This window comes from Poeciliopsis prolifica, unplaced genomic scaffold, assembly GCF_027474105.1.
Source record: "Poeciliopsis prolifica strain line A6 unplaced genomic scaffold, Auburn_PproV2 SCAFFOLD013, whole genome shotgun sequence".
Lineage (NCBI taxonomy): Eukaryota > Metazoa > Chordata > Actinopteri > Cyprinodontiformes > Poeciliidae > Poeciliopsis > Poeciliopsis prolifica.
Window position 1 is genome coordinate 9,282,501 of NW_026562388.1, and position 19,503 is coordinate 9,302,003.

The 19,503-nt window shown below is 36.4% G+C and overlaps 1 protein-coding gene across 1 annotated transcript in view; it reads left to right on the forward strand.

Moving 5' to 3' along the window:
- dlgap2a (discs, large (Drosophila) homolog-associated protein 2a) overlaps positions 1–19,503 on the forward strand; it is a 110,781-nt gene that overhangs the window by 74,161 nt on the left and 17,117 nt on the right. Inside the window, 3 exon segments of the mRNA XM_055038549.1 lie at positions 3,261–3,329; positions 5,803–5,962; positions 7,385–7,601. Of these exon segments, the coding sequence (XP_054894524.1) occupies positions 3,261–3,329; positions 5,803–5,962; positions 7,385–7,601 (446 nt within the window).

The window sequence follows — 19,503 nt, forward strand, 5'->3', positions numbered from 1 at the left end:
TCAGTTGGATGCCAAGGTAGGAAAATAGCTTCTTGGGAATCGCTTTGTGGATACATACAATTATTTTATTTATGTCAAACTATGTTACCCTTTGTGGTCTATGAAAAAATAAGAACAACTCTCTTTCTGTCAGCATGCTAGTGACGGTACCTAAAGATCATATTTAAATCTGATCTTTTGTTCATGCTGTAATCTGAGGGGTATTGCTGCATCACTGGTCCACATATGAAGTTCAGATGACTGAATAAATAAATTACAAAACTTCCCACGAGAAAATGATCTGATAAAAATAAAATTTTAAACTTTGAAGTATTATTTATGGCGATGCTGAAGTTTCTTGAGAGGAAATTGTGAAAAGATGTGTGACTCAAGACTTTTGCACACAAAGTTTTCCTGACAATAGAACGTCAAGCATTGACAGTAATACTACATCTTTTGGTAATGTAATACATAATATTATGTAACATTACCGTCCCAATTGTTGCTTCAATTCTTTTCAGTGTTTCATCTTTAGCAGTTGTGCCTCTGTTCATTTGTTTCCTGTTTGAATCCACACGAATGACTTTTCCGATATTTGCCCAGAACTACTTGCATGGGGAGCCTCAATGCTTTTACGGTTCATTGGACATGTTGGGATGGAATTAGATTGAATTGAATACAGAAGGTACATAGGTTAGATTTTCTTTGCACTTGTAGCAATTTGATGTCCCTGTGGGGCGGTTCTGATGGGCCAAACACAAATCTGACAGCAGCGTCTCCCTGAAGCAAATCGTGTTAAAGTGAGAACAGGCTGTCAAGTTGTGTCACCTCCCCTCGTCTTTCCTTCTTTCAAGCTCTCCATCACTCTAACAGTTGACAGGATCTTCGTTTGTCCCACCAATGAATGAACGCATCGTCATGGGTGCACTGAGCTGGAGCAGCTTGAGCACTTGAAGTACAATTAGATATCAGTGAATTTGTTAACTAAAGATCATTTACCCATCCTTAACCCCAAACAGCTCTGGTTCTGTGAGCTAAAGACCAGACAGCTTTGATAAACCCACTTCAAATCAACCCTTGTCTGTGCCAGTCAGACCTGCAGAAGATGTTTAAAAATTTTATAAATGATGGGGTACTGAGTGACATACAATAATGTTTGCTATTGCCACTATTCTAAATAACAAATGCATGAAATCATGTGTCACATTTGATAACTTGTAATGGCACAAAAACTCAGAGGAGCTTTTTTGTTTTGACATCCATCTCATCTTACCTTATGTTCGAGCTAAAATACAAATCAAGTCACCTAAGTTTTTGCAAACAAAATATTTTTCTTTTGTCATACATAAATGACTGGCTTCAGGCATGACTATAAGTAATTAGTGTTAACACAGGCAATGAATTCAGTTCAATAAATCCTGATGAACGCTTTGTAATTACTCATTCTGACAGAATTGCATTATTTACAAGCATATCTCCTAAAGTTCTCAGGGTCAGAGCACAATTCCAGTCTATTGATTTGTGCCTACAGCTAATGTGTCATGCATAATTTGAGTGATTATCTGTTCGCATGGCCTTTTCCCATCACATAATTATCTGTATTTGAATGACACTGAACACTGTGGCATTTACTAACCCTAATGCCCATGGCTCTCAAGTTTCATCAGAAGTTGAGACTCACTCTGGATGAGATGAGCATGTGGGAGCCGGATGCAGGACATGAGGCCGCTCCATCCTTTAACTATTTTACCTTTACTGATATAAGGATATATCAGTACTTTTATAAGTACTTTTATAAGTTTTTATAAGTTCTTTGCTAATGCTTGCCCAGGGTACAGAGGAGATCATGTCCTCAGTGCTTGAACAGAAGGGTGCTTGTGTGGGCCAGCAACTGATGTACTGGCTCAGCCATCACACATTCCCAATTAGATTTAGGTCTAGACCTTGGCTACATCTTTCTAATAAATGAATATGACTTGAAATAACTATTTTTTCATAGTTCTGGCTAAAGGGACAATTTACCTTCTTCAAAATTCCGCACTACTTCATGTTACTCTGCCACAAACATTACCTTTAAAATACATGGAAGTTTCTGGATGTTAATTTGCAAAATAAAAAAAAATAGTTCAAAAGATCAATATTAATTAGCACTGTGTTTTTAGGGCAAGCTTAGGACTGCTGGTACAACGTTGGCTTGTGGTGTGGTCTGGAGGCTTTAGAAATAGCCTGCACCAACAAGATGTATCCAGACTGAGTTGTCAACATCTTTCTTTTAGGAGACCAGATACATTTGAAACCTAAAATTTTTGTAAAACTGGAAAAACAAGTTAGAGACAACTTTAACACTTGTAATAAAAAGGGAACTTAGTCACGTACTGACAAAAACAACAGAAAAAATTCACTGTCACTCCACTGACCAGAAAAAACCTCAAAGAAAGTCGTTCTCTGTTTTGATGTATTTTATGTACCAAATTGTTATGCAACATAATTTCTGAAACTTCAAGTTTTCTCTTCCTTTTACTTTTTGTAGAAGACTTTCTTTCAAAATTTCACTTACTTTTCTGCCTCAAAACTTCTCTCCCTGAGAATCAGTTGAACAGTTGGCTGAATATTTTTGTAGAATGACAGACAGGTGAATGTCTCATTTCCCATTATCCCTCACCTTGATATCTGCCGACAATGGAAGTGCATTAGCACCAATCGAAAACATTAGAGGAAATTTTCTGCGACATAATTTGATAAAAAGCAGCCAACACATTCTCAAAACAGACTCTCTTCGCTCAGCTGTAGAGATAATATCTCGACATGCCTGCTGCAGTCTGATTTCGTCAGTTAAAAGCTTTATTAATATTTTTTCACATAGATTCCATGGAGGGTCTTTTTTGAGGTTTATGTTGAAGTATTTTTTTTTTGTGCTGACTACATTTTATCATTAAATGCTTTTGGTGGGATATGGTGCTAGATGACATCTTTGTGCATTTACAGAAATCATAGCATCCTTGTCATTACACTGCCCTTGTGTTTGTGTACATTTTAAAAAATCAAATCATTAGCTCTGCCAGACCATTTTTTCATACTGGTGGTGACACACTTGCACCTTTGGTCATAGTGTATCACCCTAATGTTTGCAGCATTTTGGTGAATACTTCCAAGCAAACATTTAATGGGTTACAAATTCCATTCAGAGCTGTATTTCCATTGGAGTCTTGCTGAGAAACCTCACATCCCATCCAGCAACTACTAGTGGAACCCAATAACGTTGTTCTTTTCTCTACCCACAGTTCTTACCGCCTGGATAAAATCAACAGTGACATGCATAACTACATCACCAATTTTGCTGCAGACTTAAGGTGAATGCAGGCTTATTCTTCTGTTGCTGCCATGTTCTCACTGGTCAGATCTAACCTTTCTGCTAATATGCTAAATATTGTCTGCCAATGAGAGATTGCTACAATGGCTGAGAGATTATCACCTCATCCTACTAAGATGAGGTGATAATGTACAAGCATAAATATCAAATAAAGATTTGAATAAACACTTTATTTAAATTATTTTATAATCATTTTGAAAAAAAATGTATAAGGATGTGAAATCATTGCATCAAAAAATATTAACTTAAATTTTAGTTAATTTTCACTCTGATCACTCCTCGGTGTTCTATTTTGCTAGTTTTAGTGAGGTTGAAAGGACAGCAGCATTCTGGATCAGCTGCAGCTGTCTCACTTTTTAGGCAGACCTGAGAAAACACTGATGCAGAAATCAATCTGACTAAACATGGATAAACCCATGGATGTTTCTCAGGATCCTGCTTGGACATCATTGAACCCTGAAAAAGTTCCGGAGGAGATAGAAGACTGACGTTTTATTACTCTTTATATATCTCTGAAGTTTTAGGTCTGAGTTGATCACCACACCCAGATTATGTTGTTTCTAGGTATAATAAATGAAGCTGTGTGATGAATCTTGTTCAACATCTTTTGGCCCAAAAATAATTACTGATTTATAGAGTCGTTTTAAGCAGGATTATGTATAACACAGTACCCCTTTTAAGGTCGTGGCCTTCATATGTATGACCTTTGTGAAAAAGTGGTCTGGTTTGAAGTTTGTCTCAAGCCATACAGGTGCTTCAATTAGATCAGACTCAGTGTGAATATTTTGGCCTACATTGTTTTGTGTGATCTAACACTGAATTATCCACATTGCCTTGAACATGCCGTCTTAATTCTGTGACATTGTGGCAGCATCATGCTGTGGATATGCTTTCTTTTGCAGAAAAAAAAAACTGTCAGAATTCTCCTGCAAAAAAGATTTTTAATTTCAATTGGATTTCCCTGATTATTGTTAAGATTCCTGGGTGAAACATAATGTAAGTGAAACATGTGACACCCAGACAGAAGTTTACCAACATACTATACAACCAAAGCTACTATGGAATGATTTTGTCAAACTCATATCCATGTGTTAGAATGCCCAGTCCGACTGAGAAAAGAGTTTAGCATTTATCTCAATCTGATTGAACAGGGGGTATTTTCCCCAAACAATGAATTAACTTTTCTGTGTCTAGATGTTCAGAGCTAATAGATGTTCAGAGCTAATAGAAACATGCACTATGGCTCTATACATTCACATGCCAACATTTTCAAGTTTCTTTTTGGAATTTTTTTTTTTAAAATAAAGTCATAATTTTCTTTTTACTTTACCATCTGCCTTAATTTGTTGTGGTCTGTCACATAAATTCCAGTTAAAATACATTGACGTTTGAGTTTGTAAAAAAGTTTGAAAGCTGTATATTTTGTAAGGTGGTGTACAGCGGACGATCGGTATTGGAAAACTGCAAATACTTAAGAGACCCTCAAATGATGTCTATGTCAGTAGTTTAAACACCAGATATAATTAATATGCATAAATACAGATAGTGGAAGTCATCTTACCTGTACAGCACAAGATATAATGTTCAGTCTTCCTTTTTTTCCACTCGTGGAAGCCAATAGCATGTCAAGTAGCATTGGGTTTAGAAATTCCAGATTGATAAACTGCATTTTTTCTCTTTTTGCTCAAATATTTTAGTTTTGTGCTGTATAAAAATGTGCAAATGATCACATTTTCTGTGAATAACCTGCAGTCATGTTCTACAGAAATATTCCCAAATAGATGAATCCATGAACACCGAACAGTGAATAGGTAGGAGTCCACTGTATTCGTCTTGGGTTAGAATATTTTGTCTTATGGGGTTACTTATATAATCAGCAATTTTTCTGGGAATTGGTTGTGAACTTTTTGACATTTTCCTGTTTCTAAACATTAGTGTTTATTTGTAAAACAAGCCTAGGAAAAACTTATTCATTATTGCCAGCTTTTAGAAACAGACCAAACTTTATTTTCCTAACGTGTTTTACACCATACTCATCAGTTTGCATACAGGTGGTGTCTTCCCCGTCTTTTCTCCCGCAAATTTTCTAACCAGTAATGACTTTCTGAGCATCTCTTGCCAACTACATTTAATTGACATGGCTGACTCTGGGGTGATCTTTCAAAATTGCTTGCTCACTAACTAGCTGCTGATTTGCATTTCGCTCATTTCCAAGCATTGATCGGATGTTTCAGCACAACACAAATCGAACTGTCTAACAAAGGACACCAACAAGCATATCACTGTAGCAAAGAAAAGGGCTTCCCTTCTTGAGAGACACAAGAAGGGAAGCCCTTTAACTGGTGCTTACATGTGTAAGCACCAGTTAAAGCAATTAGATTGTATTTAACTGATTTATAAAAAAAAGAAAAAAAAAACTCACTGACATTTTCTTATTCTCTTTGTCTATTTAGTCAGAACTACCACTTGCAGGCTACCAGGGAAATACACCCTAGCCTTACCTTGGATCCCTCTATCAACTACAACTCGCCCAAGTTTCGTTCCCGGAACCAGAGCTATATGCGGGCTGTCAGCACGCTTAGTCAAGCTAGCTGTGTCAGTCAAGTGAGCCAGGTGAGTTTGCAGCATAAAATCTGCAACATGTCTTTCAGAAAAAGACAGCTGAAATCTAAAGATGACGAGAATCAACACTACCTTTTACGTACATACATGACATAAATATATGTCTTAGATTTTTTTCTGATTTCAATTTAACTACATATATCTTTTATGCCGTTTGTTTCACATTGTTAATCTGGTCTAATTAAGACACTCAAACAGGTTGCTGAGATATTCATCTACTTCTTGGAAAAAGAAGCTTATTGATTTGTTGTGAGTACTAAAAGCTCAGCTAAATCCCCTCTAAGTCCAAATCTCAGTAGAACAAGATGTTTATCTTCATGGTTCTTCATGTTATCTGATGGGAATATAAAATTGTCTCTGATATGTGCACTGTTTGTGATGAATTAGTGCCAGAGACATTACTGAATATGTTATACCTACAGCATCACAGGATAAGATTAAGTTCACAAAAATTTGTATCCCATTGTCTGACATTTACAGAGAGCCGGGCGCACTGTAATGCATCTGAATGGCATTAACCCACAGGTTATTATCTTACACAGGGAGGAAATTTTGTACTGAAAAGAAAGCTTTCACTGATTCATAACTAATACTTATTTTCAATGATTATTGAGAAAAACAATGTTTTGCTTAGCATTTTATGACAAACCTCTTTACTTCTCCTTAAAACCAAAGGACACTCATTTGTTGTAGGTTATACATTTCATCTGTACCATTTTTTCTTTTCATCTGTTTTCAGACTTGTAGCTTACAACAACGCCATTTATTTACATCTCAGAAATTGAGAAATGTGCTTAAATGTGCGAAAGCCAAAAGTGGTAAGAAGGGATGACATTATGATTTAAATGTTTACCTGGGACAAGAATGCAGGACACTAATTTGAGTTCGCAGTGTGAAAATACTGTGATATATTCATGGAGGTGGAGAAAGTCGGGCGGGCTGTTGTTTGAAAGGAGTAGCTTGGATGCTTCTCTGAGAAGCATTCACCTCAATCAATTCATTCTTTGGATTATTTTGTTCAGAATCACATTAAAAAAAAACACTTGGTGGTCTGATTATTTAGTATGCCTGAACTAATTAGCTTCTGTGTTCTTAACCCACAGCTCTAGGTGGTTCAATTTAAACCTAAGATTCCAATGAAATCACAATCAATATGTAAAAGGTATTTCCAACAGAGAAGCTTTTTGGTGGGTCGGGATAAATGTGTCACCCATATTTCCTGTGATCTTCACAGGGAAAAAAACCTCACTACAAGCTTTTTTTTTTGTATTGCCAGAAGGCAGTTACACATTCATTTCCATTTATAAGGTCTTTATCCACACAACAAGAGATTTCCAGATGATGAAGTCATAGATTTGTATGTTTCCTGGCTCCAACAATTGGAGGAATAACTGTGTCTATTGTTTCCTTCAGGTTAGTGAAACGGAAGTAAATGGCCAGTTCGAATCTGTGTGTGAGTCGGTGTTCAGTGAGGTAGAATCCCAAGCTATGGAGGCACTGGACCTCCCTGGATGTTTCAGAACCAGGAGTCACAGTTACCTGAGAGCCATCCAGGCTGGATACTCCCAAGATGATGACTGCATCCCCCCCATGGCATCCACTGTTACCTCCACTATCAGGTCAACCACAGGTGAGGAAAAGTTAGACGGTCCAATAAATACATCGTGAAGAACTGTGTTTTGTGAGAAAAGGATCTAACAAATTAATGCAAAAACATTTAAACTTACATTTGTAGTAATGGATGACGATAGAGCAGTTAGTAGCAACTAGTTCTTATATTCGCTGCATGAATCACTTTTTATGTTTCCATTTTCGTGGATTATTGTAATTGCAGCTTGTGAGCTGTGGTCATTTTGGAAACAGTCCTTGATTTTCCCATCACTTCAATGCATCGGAGAGTAAAGCTATGAACCCTATTGAAAATCACAAAGTTTGTGAAAAAAAATAAAGTGAGAATAGGGACACAATGGATTCTTTCACTAACGTTTTATATGGAGTTTGTGGTTTTAAGGTAACACATGGTGCATTTGCTTTATACAGAACCTTCTTTTCTTATAAGCAAAGTTCAGACTGTGCAAAAGCACATTATCTCCAGAGTGGTAAATCCTCTCTATGGTTGAAGATTTTTGCATTACCCAATTTATTTTTTCAAACTCATTTTAAAACTTTGTGCTTCCACAAAAAGAAAAACCAAATCTCTCAACAGAGCTGAAAGTTATCGTTTCTGAACATCAGTACTGAAAGATGTAAAGATGATAATGATTACACTGTAAGATATACTGATGCTGATTAGTTGGTACTGGGCCTTGGTTATAATCTACTGGTACGCTCAACTTCCTTCATGGCTGCTGGATTCACAGATGAGACAAGACTGCTTTGAAAGGATGAAGAATATAAGAAGAAGAATAAGGCTCCAGAAAAAGTATGAATGAATGCTGCCGACAGACTGGGCTTTTGTAGGGAAAGTTAGAGGTCTGAACATCTGGAGATGTGCTGATGGTTAAACAAATGTCTGCTTACACTGCTTTCTCAATACCCTTCAAAATATTGCATCTGTAAGAGACTGAGATCTGTGCAAAATTGATTCAGCTGCTCTTTTCAACAAAGGGCAATTGTAGCTTTGATTCAGTCTGTCTAATTGGACTTCACAGTTTCAATAGGGTTCATGCTATACTTTCCCGATTGACTAGAGAAGGTTCGGAAGCTTTGCTCATCTTTACTCTTTTTACTGCACAAAGTTTTTTTATTGTTTCTTTCTCATTCAAAAGCTGAAGAATAGAAGTGCAATAATTTTTTACAGCCCTTTTTATTACAGATTCTCATTTCATTGATGGACTTTTAAATCTAAAAATTTCAGCTTTGTGCATTGAAAAGTTGTAAAGAATGCATGACACAATTGAGATTGAGAAGGCAGTGTAAGCTACTACTTGAAATGGATCAAAGTGAGAATAAATTATATTATCCATGTTTCCAGAACTGCATTGTCATTTATAAAGTGAGAGTTCCTCACCAGATATTTCAATACAATGTATAAAATGACACAAAATTTGCATTTCTTGACTGTCTGATGTTAAACAAGACAACATGTTTATGTTTTAGGTCAGCTAAACTAATTAGCCCTATTTGCCAAATGTCACACAAATAAAAAATAAAGATGTTTTTTCAGCTTTCCTTAAGTCAAACATTTTACCCAAATTTCCTTACCATGTAGTAGAATTGCATTTTAACTCTATTGCATGGGTTAAATATTTTGGATATTTTTCTGCAAGCTTATCGCAATCATTTTTTCTGGAATTTTGACCCATTCCTTTTGACTGTTACAGACACATACCTTTTCAGCAATGCCCACAAGTCATCTACATAACTGAGCCCAGGACTTTGTGTTAGCCCTAAAAATCTAACTTTTTGATTTTTTGGCACAACTTCACCTACTGTCAGGGCTCGATAATATCTGAAGATATTGCTTAAATATGTCCACCAGGTTTCTTTATCAAAAAATAGGACTTGTCTCTAAATAATTAGAACATTGTTTTAGAGTGCTTTTGTAAACTTTTATCAGGCCTTTGATCGCCTTTGAAGCTATGGCTTCTTATTTGCAAAAAGTATTTTTAGCCAGGGCCTGTACAGGACTTCTTTCAATGTGGGCAATGACTCTGCTTCAAGTAGTGTGTTGTAAAATACATTTACAGTTGTACCTTGAAAAAACTCAGATGCACTATAAAGCTATGACATATTCATTGTGGCTTTTCCAATTCAATAAAGGTATTTTGCAAAATGCCTTCTTTCATAAATATGCCATTTATGTAAGTAATTTTGATAATCCCAAATGACCAAAGATGTAAAAAAGTGTAGTCTGGTGTAAAGTGATGAATTAAAACAAACAAGCAAAAATGGTTGTGTCTTTTTATACAGTGTATGTACATGTCTAATTTCAAATTTACTTAGAAGCTAATTGGAATAATTCTCTTAAATTATTGCTTGAATCCTAATATCACAGATATGTCTTGTTTTGACTCAAGGCATTCATAGCATGACATAATTTTAACTATAAAAAGCACAATATCTCCAGCTGTTCATACCTGTGTCTATATTATAGATTCATGTTTACATTTGTCTTGCAGAAAGAAATTATGTGCAGGAAGAAACTTGTTTACCTGATCAAGACAGTATACCTGAGGATTTGGCAGATTCAGCCCCATTGACACATGATGATCTTGGGTGCCCCATCAGAAGAGACAGGCTTTACAACCAAGAAGCTGTGGGGGCTACTGCAAAACCCATGTCTGGGCTACCTGTTTCTCCAAGCCTCTTTCGATCCCCAAGATCTAGTGCTCCTGAAAGACCTTCACCAAAAGCCATCCAAGCTAGTATAAAAGAGTCTGCCACATTAGCTGCAGCTATCAGCATGCAGTGGAAAGAAGAAGTTTCCGCCATGCGTCGAGAACTGGCTGAACTCAGGCGGGATCTATGTAAGGAGCTTCGTGCTTTCAACAGTAATTTCAACACTTTCACACAGCATTACAACACATGGTCTCCTCAAGGTGGTGGAATGGCAACAGGAACTGGAGCAGGCTTTGGCAAAGGTGTTGTTATTGGTTCAGGGACCGGAACAAGAGTGGGGACAGGCTTTGGAGGAGGAGGATTTGCAACAACATCCACAGACAAAGGGATTGGGGGAGCAAGAGAGAAAAATCCCCAGATATCCAAAGTATCTGTAGGGATTCAGGCCAGAAGCAAAGCCCTGGTAAGACAAAGCACTGCAGACGCAGCTGTTAACTGTCCAGAGGAGAATGAGGAAAAGAGAAGTTCTCGCCGAAATTTGCCAAAACAGCTTTCAATGGACCCCAGCATTCTTGCTTGTCCACAGTCCATGTTTGTAGAGAGTGCCATCCCACTCTCTCTAGATCCAATACTTCCTTGCTCAAGTAGAACAGTTAAACGAGAGCTAACTGATTCCTCTATGGTATCATCCACATTGAAGCCAGACGTAGAACTGCCATTCAAAGATAATACAACTTCATCTGCTTCTCTCACAAATGAGGCAGTAATCACTCTGGAGACAGCTTTGCTCTCATCAGAAAAAGTTCTCGAATGCCCTCAGGATTCATCTACAGTGAAACAAGAAATCCTTATCACTCATCAACTAATAGATGTGGGCCCAGCTAATGAGTCCCTTTCGAATGCTAAACAATCTCATACTGATGATACAAAATCCCAAGTCCCAGAACAAATTGAAAGAGACAAGATAAAACTACCATATCCAGTCCCTACAGTTACTGTGTCTCCACCAGAGGAATCTGATTATGACATAACCTCAGATCAAGAGATTGATGATCCTGTCAATGTTGAGAAGCCACAAACCATCCATCAAGACCCACCTACAGAGTCTTCACATCTTTCAGGAGTAGAGGGATCTGATCCGAATGATTCAACAGAGATAAGCTCAAAAACATTAAAAATAACATTGGTGTCTTCATCAAACCCTCTCAAAGATACACCAGTCTGTGACATTCAGTTAACTGATTCTGATGATGTTAAACCAAGTTATTCAGAAACTGAGATCAAATGTCCATCTATAGTGGTCTCAGAGCACTTTGATGTCGTATCTCCAGCAAGTTCAACTGATAGTGACACAAATCTTTATCCTAGCATCAGTAATCCTGATTATCCTTCTGAGACTCCTCTAGAACAAGAAATTCCTGGTCCAGCCTTTGCATTCAGTTCAATGGAATCTCAGCCAAACACTGACCCAGAATTCCAAGACACAGAGTGGCCACCTCTTCCAGAACCGCTGGATAACACCCCAATTTATCATGCTGATTTAGTCCACTTTGATATAGTCATGCTAACCTCACTGGATCAGGATGACCTTGATTCTGTGTTTATGGACCCTGAACCAGAGCCTTTCAACCTGAGTGTAGATTCATCCTTTAATGTTGATGATGTTGAACCTCCGTTATACCAGTTTGACTCTCAGAGTTCCCTTTTACCAGATATAGATACTTATGATGATAATTCAGAAATACCCAAAGTACTACTTCCACAGGTCACTGTTACAATTTCACCACCCAGTTCAGTATCCCCAGATTCATCACTGGAAATAGACTTTGGACCTACAGACTCAACATCAGATCCTGCGCTAGCTGATACACAACCATCATCACCAGACTTTCAAGAAATTCCTCCATCAGATGATTTGATGACCGAGACACTGGAGTGTGTGGCTGTATCCCAGAAGACTGCAGGTCTTGTTGAAGAGCAGACCACAGGCAGTTCAGAGAGATCCTCAATAGACCATGGCTTTTTGTGGTACAGATGGCAGAAGAGAGAAAAAAGGAGAGACACGGTGCGTAGGAGTGCCAGTGTTGAACTATGGAGTGGTAGATATGAATATAACAGTTCAGAAATCACATATGTGTCTCTTACCCTTTGAGCACATACCTCGTTCTCAGCAGACTAAAAGTAGCTCAAGTTATATTTGAAGGTAATTGTAGCATCAAGTGACTTGAAATACAATGCAAGGACCTTAAAGAGGCATTGGAGGAACTACTTGTCTCTAGAACATTTTCATGAAGAAGTATTGGAAAGAAAGGGATTGCGTACAGAAATGTAGTGACGTCTCTGTGGTGGCAGATATTTATTTTAATATTCTAGTGGTTCCTAAACCTGGTCCTTAATTACCCTCACTCAGCATGCTTTAGATGTGTTTCTGTTCCAACACACTTGTTTCAAATAATTGCATGGCTTCTTCTATAGGCGTCATATGCTGCAGAAGACTGTTAATCAACCACTTATTTAAATCAGGTATTTGGAAGCAAGGACACCTAAAACATGCAGGCCATGAATACTTGAGGACAAGGTTTGGGAACCACTGCTTTAAACTTTAGAAATATAATTAAGCAGCTGTCATTGCTATAAATCATCATCTGGGACTTTTTTAAAAGTACTACTTCAAATCTTGAAACAAACTGTTTTGAAATGTTCTCGTATTGTCATAGTTTTACACATCTGTTTAAAAAGAGACACTGATTAACTGCTGGTACGACATCCTGACAATCGTCGTAAAAATGATAGACACTTTCTCTGAATCTATTTTGAGCTGCTTTGCCACTCTAATATGGAGTGAAACATGTATGTAGTTATCATATAACTATAAAGATGCACTGTTTACCACGTGAGCTGTTGGATGGACTTCTGATGCTGTGAAATGCTGTTTGCACAATCTTAGAGTGAGATGGACCACTGTACTGTAACAGTTGTAACAAGACAAGCCAGACGGCAGTTGTGAAATATTATTTGTAGCTTGAAATGGTTAAAATGCCCTCCCCATATTAAAGGTAACTTGAAAAAAGGTTGCTTTTTTTATAAGATATTATTGCCATTCATTATTATATTCATTAACATGTTAAGATGTTAATCAGTCATTATTGGTTGTGCAAGTCTGCCTTTCATTTGTACGATTTTCCAAAATAAAGGCAGATTAAAGTAAATAGCTAAATATGACTTTTTGATGGAGTAAGTTTTTAATGAAACAACTGCATCTTATTGGAAACCGAACTAATAATTCACCCTTTTGACTATTTGTGCAGTTAGAGTGCAGTTGAGATATGTAGCATTTTTGAATGCAAAACAAAATTACAAAATGCACACAAACACTTTGGTACCAAACCTTCTCCACATGCAAACATATTGCTACCCATATAAATGTAGGGATAAAAGCAAATCTTGAGTTTTTCTTAGTAAATGTATTTCTATTTGGCCAAACAACCTGAAATCAGCACTTGATGTTGTTTTAAGTTCAAGGAAATCAAAACAAGTTAATTTATATTTTGTGCAACTGGAATACAAAACCTGTGCAAAGATACTCAATGCAATCACATCCAAGTTGGTTTCAGCAAACCATACAACATTCTCCCACAAAATCAATGGATCGTTTATGATTTTTTGCAGAAAACATTAAACAACCTTCAATTTGTATGTTTTTTCTTCAGCTGTGGAGACCACTGCTTTTGGGCTCATTACTATTTATTTACTTTGGAAAAACTGAAATTGTTACCTAATCCATTTGCATCTGATCCTTTGCTCAAACTCTAGGAGAACTCATGTGTTTAGAATTTCGACTACAAGAAATCTCAAAAGGTGGACCTGGTTGTGGCTGGTTGATAGTAAATTGGTCTCTTAAATTGCCGCACCAAAGGGCTCAGAATATAATACAAAAGTAAAGAAAGCACTCCCTGCTCATACCCATGATGAGATGTTTCTGGAGTAATGCTTTTAAAATTGGGAATCTTTTATTTGACCATCATTATTATGATTAAACAAGCTGATGTTAGAGGATAGAATTACTTTCTAAAAAATACATTTCAGCTAATTTATTGGCTTTTTATGCCTTCTTGCCACTTTTCTTCATACTTATTCCCTTGGCCATGCCACATTCACATGAACGTATAAAGGACTTGTTTTGGTTTCTTTGTATGTGTAGATTACAACAATGGTTGTGAATTTGTTGTCAAAATATATTTATTGAGAAAGATATTGATGTGTGTAATACTTATATTTCCCTGTCTACTATATATTATATATTGAAAATATATAAATACTGTATATAAGTTATTAATTAATTACTTGACTTGTCTGATTATAACAACAAACATAGCAAAAGGTGTTTTTGTATTTTCTTTTATTTAAATATATCTTATTCCTCAGGAATCAAAGTTTGAGAATGTATTACCAATGAGACATAAGTGTAATTACTTGTTGAATTTAGTTACACCCGGGAAAAAAATAAAAAATAAATTGTGCACCATTTAGTGGCTATTTTTAACACATGTGACACTGAATGAAGAAATTAGTTATAATGGTGCATGATTGATAATTGCCTCAATATTTTGTGCATTTCATATACCGTGCCTCAGTCCTTGGTCCAGCTAATTTTGTTTTCAGCACAATGAAAGGAGCCTCCACACCAATGGAGATGCAGAATTCTGTATCAATGATCTACAAGCTACTCACAGGATGTATTATATATGTTCTCTCAGTCTGTTTAATCGGCTCTATATGGACTAGCCAACTCAAATGTGGATTCTTAAAGAGCTTTGGATCCAAATTAATTTTCAAGCAGAACATTAGAAGAAAATGTTCTTACGTATTATCTCGAACTGAATATATGCAAAGCACTTTATGAAGGTTTTCTTAATTGAATGAATCTGAAAGCTTTACGGAAGGCAGATAAGTTAATTGGGGTTTTTCTGATGCATTTATTTTAAACATATTCACCAAATGCACCATTTTTTACCACCCTGGGCCTCTTAAGTGACATATTCTTTTGTAAAATGTTCTCACAAAGTAGCACACTGGTATTATGTTTACATGTAACATGAAGTCCAAAAATAAACAGCTTCAACAGTCAGTCATCCTTTGAGAAACACTGAATTGTTACTGATGAGCTGTTGACTTGTACTTGTCATTATGAGGGATTTGTTATGTTATTCAACTGCAAATAAATATGTGGTTTTAAAAAATAAACTAAATACATGATCTTTTATTTAATCTATTTTTATATATAAAAATTATCAAAATCTTTTTTCTTTAAATTGATTGACTTATGAGAAACTGACTGGTAGCTAAGTTCAGCTTTTTTCAGAAAGTCAGTTCTTTTTTTCTCCCAAACAAGTCATTTTATTAGCATCTGCAGCCTCTATTCTATTTTAACTTTAATAATATGTATGCTTTGTGTGATAAATCCATTTACATTAAGCGTTCCCTATATGTGAAGCATTATACTTGGTTAATTTTATGTTTTTGTTTTGTTACAAAAGCAGGTATTCTTACATTTGTACAGTTTAACGAAACTTTAAAGTTAGTTATTCCCTTCACAAGTCCTAACCACATTTAGTGCTGTGTGTTCCAGGGACATGGCAGATGATAGTTGTGTTTAAAGGCTTCAGAGGCTTGAAGACAATGCAATCATAAATATGTCTGATGACAGAAGAGAAAGCATTCTCGACCATTATATCTGTCAAGGTTAAACTCATTTATGTGTCAGACTTTCAGCCACAAAATAGCAGTACAAAAAAACAATGTACCCCTCCATTGAAGGTTGAGGAAAATGACATTGCTCGTAAGCAAAATGATGCATGACCTGTTCTTGTTTTGCTCTTTATCTAGTACAGAAGACCCCAAAGGGTTTTACACTACATTCAGTCATTCATCCATTCACACACACAACCATATGCTGATAGTGGTGAGTTACTACATTGTAGCCAAAACTGCACAGTCTGACAGAGGCAAGGTTGCCAGGCACTGGCAACAGCAGGCAAGGCGGTGAAGTAACACCAACCGTACTGTCGCCACAGTTGCTCTAACAGATGATGAATGATGAGAACTAAAACAGACATAACAACCATTTCACTATATCAGTTGTGACTACTCTTTCCTATTGTTGGTGAGCTTCCTCCTGTTGTGATCTATCTATTTGTCATGCATGTAACCTGTGACATAAAGATGCTTGCACATCTTGTGTGGATGCAGTATTTAATGAACCTAAAATAAATGCAGGCCGGTTAGAAAAAATTTTAGGACAGTAAAGAATTTCCCTGTTATCTGCAAGACAGACTGGCAGCAAAATTATATTTGCAGTTTTATTGCAGTGATTCATCACTGTGTTACTTACTTTAAAAATTTCCCCAGCTGTCCTGAGTTGTTTAAGCAAGCTTGAATAATGACTCATGCAGTCTGCGATTTATATGTTGTGGCTATTTTTGAGTTACTTTGCTTATTGTTTGCAGTGCTTGTGATTGTGCCAATAATGGAGTCTACCATCCATCTTCCACCTCCTCCAGGTCATTTGAATATCCTTAAAAGCCAGCCTGTTGCAAAACAAGCAACCGTATTTCTTTTATCATGATAAATACAAATGGGGAGAGAAAGAGACTCTTAATGACCTGACACTCATCTCCCCTCTACTACCACAACCATCCTAAATCCTGACACCTGTGTTGGTATACGAGGCAGGCCTGATAGATAGAGGGATCTGAAAAGTGATGGAGAGTTTGAATCCCCATCTGTGATTCTTCATTTAACCAAAACATCTGGCACAATGGTAGATGTTGGTGTCAGTTTCACTGGGGATCAAGGGAGATCATTCAAATGGTATTAACACTGAGTATTTTGACTCTCCTTAAAACTTCCCAGTGCTCTATTTGTGTCTTGCTAAATTATTCATACCCATTAGAATTTTTTAATATATAACATAAAAGTCCTTGTTTCTTATGTTATTTTATGATGCAAACAAAAGTACAATTAACAAAATAAATGTGATGTGCATTTATTTTCAGCCCTACTCAGTCAATACAATACTGTGCAAAACCACTTTACACTAGACCTTTTTATTTATGCAGACTTTGTCATATACCTCAACAAATTAGAAAAGTAGCACACATTTTAAAAATGATTTGCCCATTTCTCTACTCAAAAACGCTCTTGATGTTCATTCATGGAAAACTGACAGGCTTCACAGAAAAGCTGGGTTTATTGTGAGATTATATCGCGAACGAGGGGACTTGTTTTACTGATTAGATAAGTTCTAAATGCAATTGTTTGAACTGAATATTATGTATGTATACCAGAGTGAGAACAACTTAATACAAATGCATGCTATTTTTTTATGTCTGAACATTTTTTAAAACTTTTTTTTTTTGCACTACTTTCTGTTTCTTTTTTCCTTAAAATTCCCTAAAAAATGTGTTTCCAGTCATACAGTCACAAAATATGGAAACGTTTGCTATGAATACTGTTGCAAATCAATGTATAGTCAATCTTCCAGAGGGATTTGTTTGAGTTGTGGCCAAACTCTGTTCATCTAAATGCTGAGTAGTAATGCCACGGCCAAGAGGGCCACAGGAATTATGACTACCCTTTGCATGACTCCCTGGCTAATAATGGCTCTATTTCTGTCCTCCTGCTGAATCATGCCCTCAGAACCGGTCATCACTTTCCTCCCCGGATTGTTCCACACTCCGAAATATATCCTCTCTAGCTGTCATGTGCACAAACATGCTCAAATGGATGAAAACTCAAACGTATCTGCTGTTGCTGCCCTTCAAATTCCCAGTCTACCTACCTTGTGTGGTTGTCTGTTTTTGTTTTCTTTAGCATGCATGGCTGCATCCACAATAAGGTCATTTTGGCAATATGAGTCATTAACAGCTTAGAGCAAAATACACTGCACAGATCATATTATGTATTGACTTCAAAAATACAGGTGAACAAAAGGTCAAACGTTCGAGGGCTTCATTTTCACAGAAAAAAAAATGCAGTTTGCATATTTCAAAATAAAGAGCCCTTTTTTTCTGGCACAATTTGCTTATGTTACAATTATAGTGTTCTGTCTGCATTGTAATTTGGTTGTAATGCTATTAATTCAGCATCATAGCTTTTCTGAAGCTTGCTTGGAGTTTGAGATCAACGTTTTCAATAGATTTGTGTGATGCATCATATGTTCAACAGAAAGAAAAAAAAACACAGATTACCACACCTTAAATCCCTACCAAAATGATGAACCCACAATGTAAACTTCAATGAGTGATTTTCCTTCTTTCTTCGTTTCAGAGTGAAGTAAAGCTTAAATACTCTTTAAGCTTTGATCAAAAACCCATGAAGCATACTTCTGCTTTAAATGTTTCAGGATGAAACTCCACTGCATAAGCTTTTATCTCAGTTAGAAAATAACGACCAGTCAAATCGCAGAATGTGTTTGTGATCTGTTCATCAGTCTGTCATCCTAAAGATTAACTCCAACCTCTCATTTGCATTTCAAAAAATAATCCCTCTTCTTTCTGTCAGCAAATGGACGAAGTAAGAGGACGAGAGTTGTCAGCTTTCCTTGAGCAGCATGGTCCGTACGTGTGCTATTCATTGCATCCTTGATTTTTCCACCATCATTCATGCCTGATGAATGAGCCACACTGCAAAGATTTCCATGTTTTCTCTGCTCTGCAGGCTTGTTCATTAGTTCATTACTTTAAAATGTTTTATGATACTTCCAATCATTTTTTTCCTCTCGGGTATTGTTGAATAAAGAAAGATAGAAATAAAAGACCTTTTCATTTTGAAACACTAGCTAAACACAAAATCCTCACTCATCCAGAATCTGTTTCTCAAATGTTAAGCAGGAAGAGATCAAAAATTAACTCCATAATTTTATATGTAGTTATAAAATGATGAGTTTTTTTTAATAAACATTTAGTTGAAGCATGTTACAAAAAAGTTTCATCTAAAACATCATCACAACATATTTTAGTTGAAACAATGCAAGAATATGTCAGTTTCAGCAAAGGTCAAATGCACAATCTTTATATATAAATTGCCTTATACCAGTACACTTGTTGTGTTTCTGAATTAAAGAAAGCATTCAAAATCCATTGAAAGAAAAATGAAAATTTCATTCTCACAATTCTGGAAAAATTCTAATGTACAATATGTCTTGCTATAATTAGGAGCTTTGTATTCAAATTGTCAGCCTCACGTTTTTC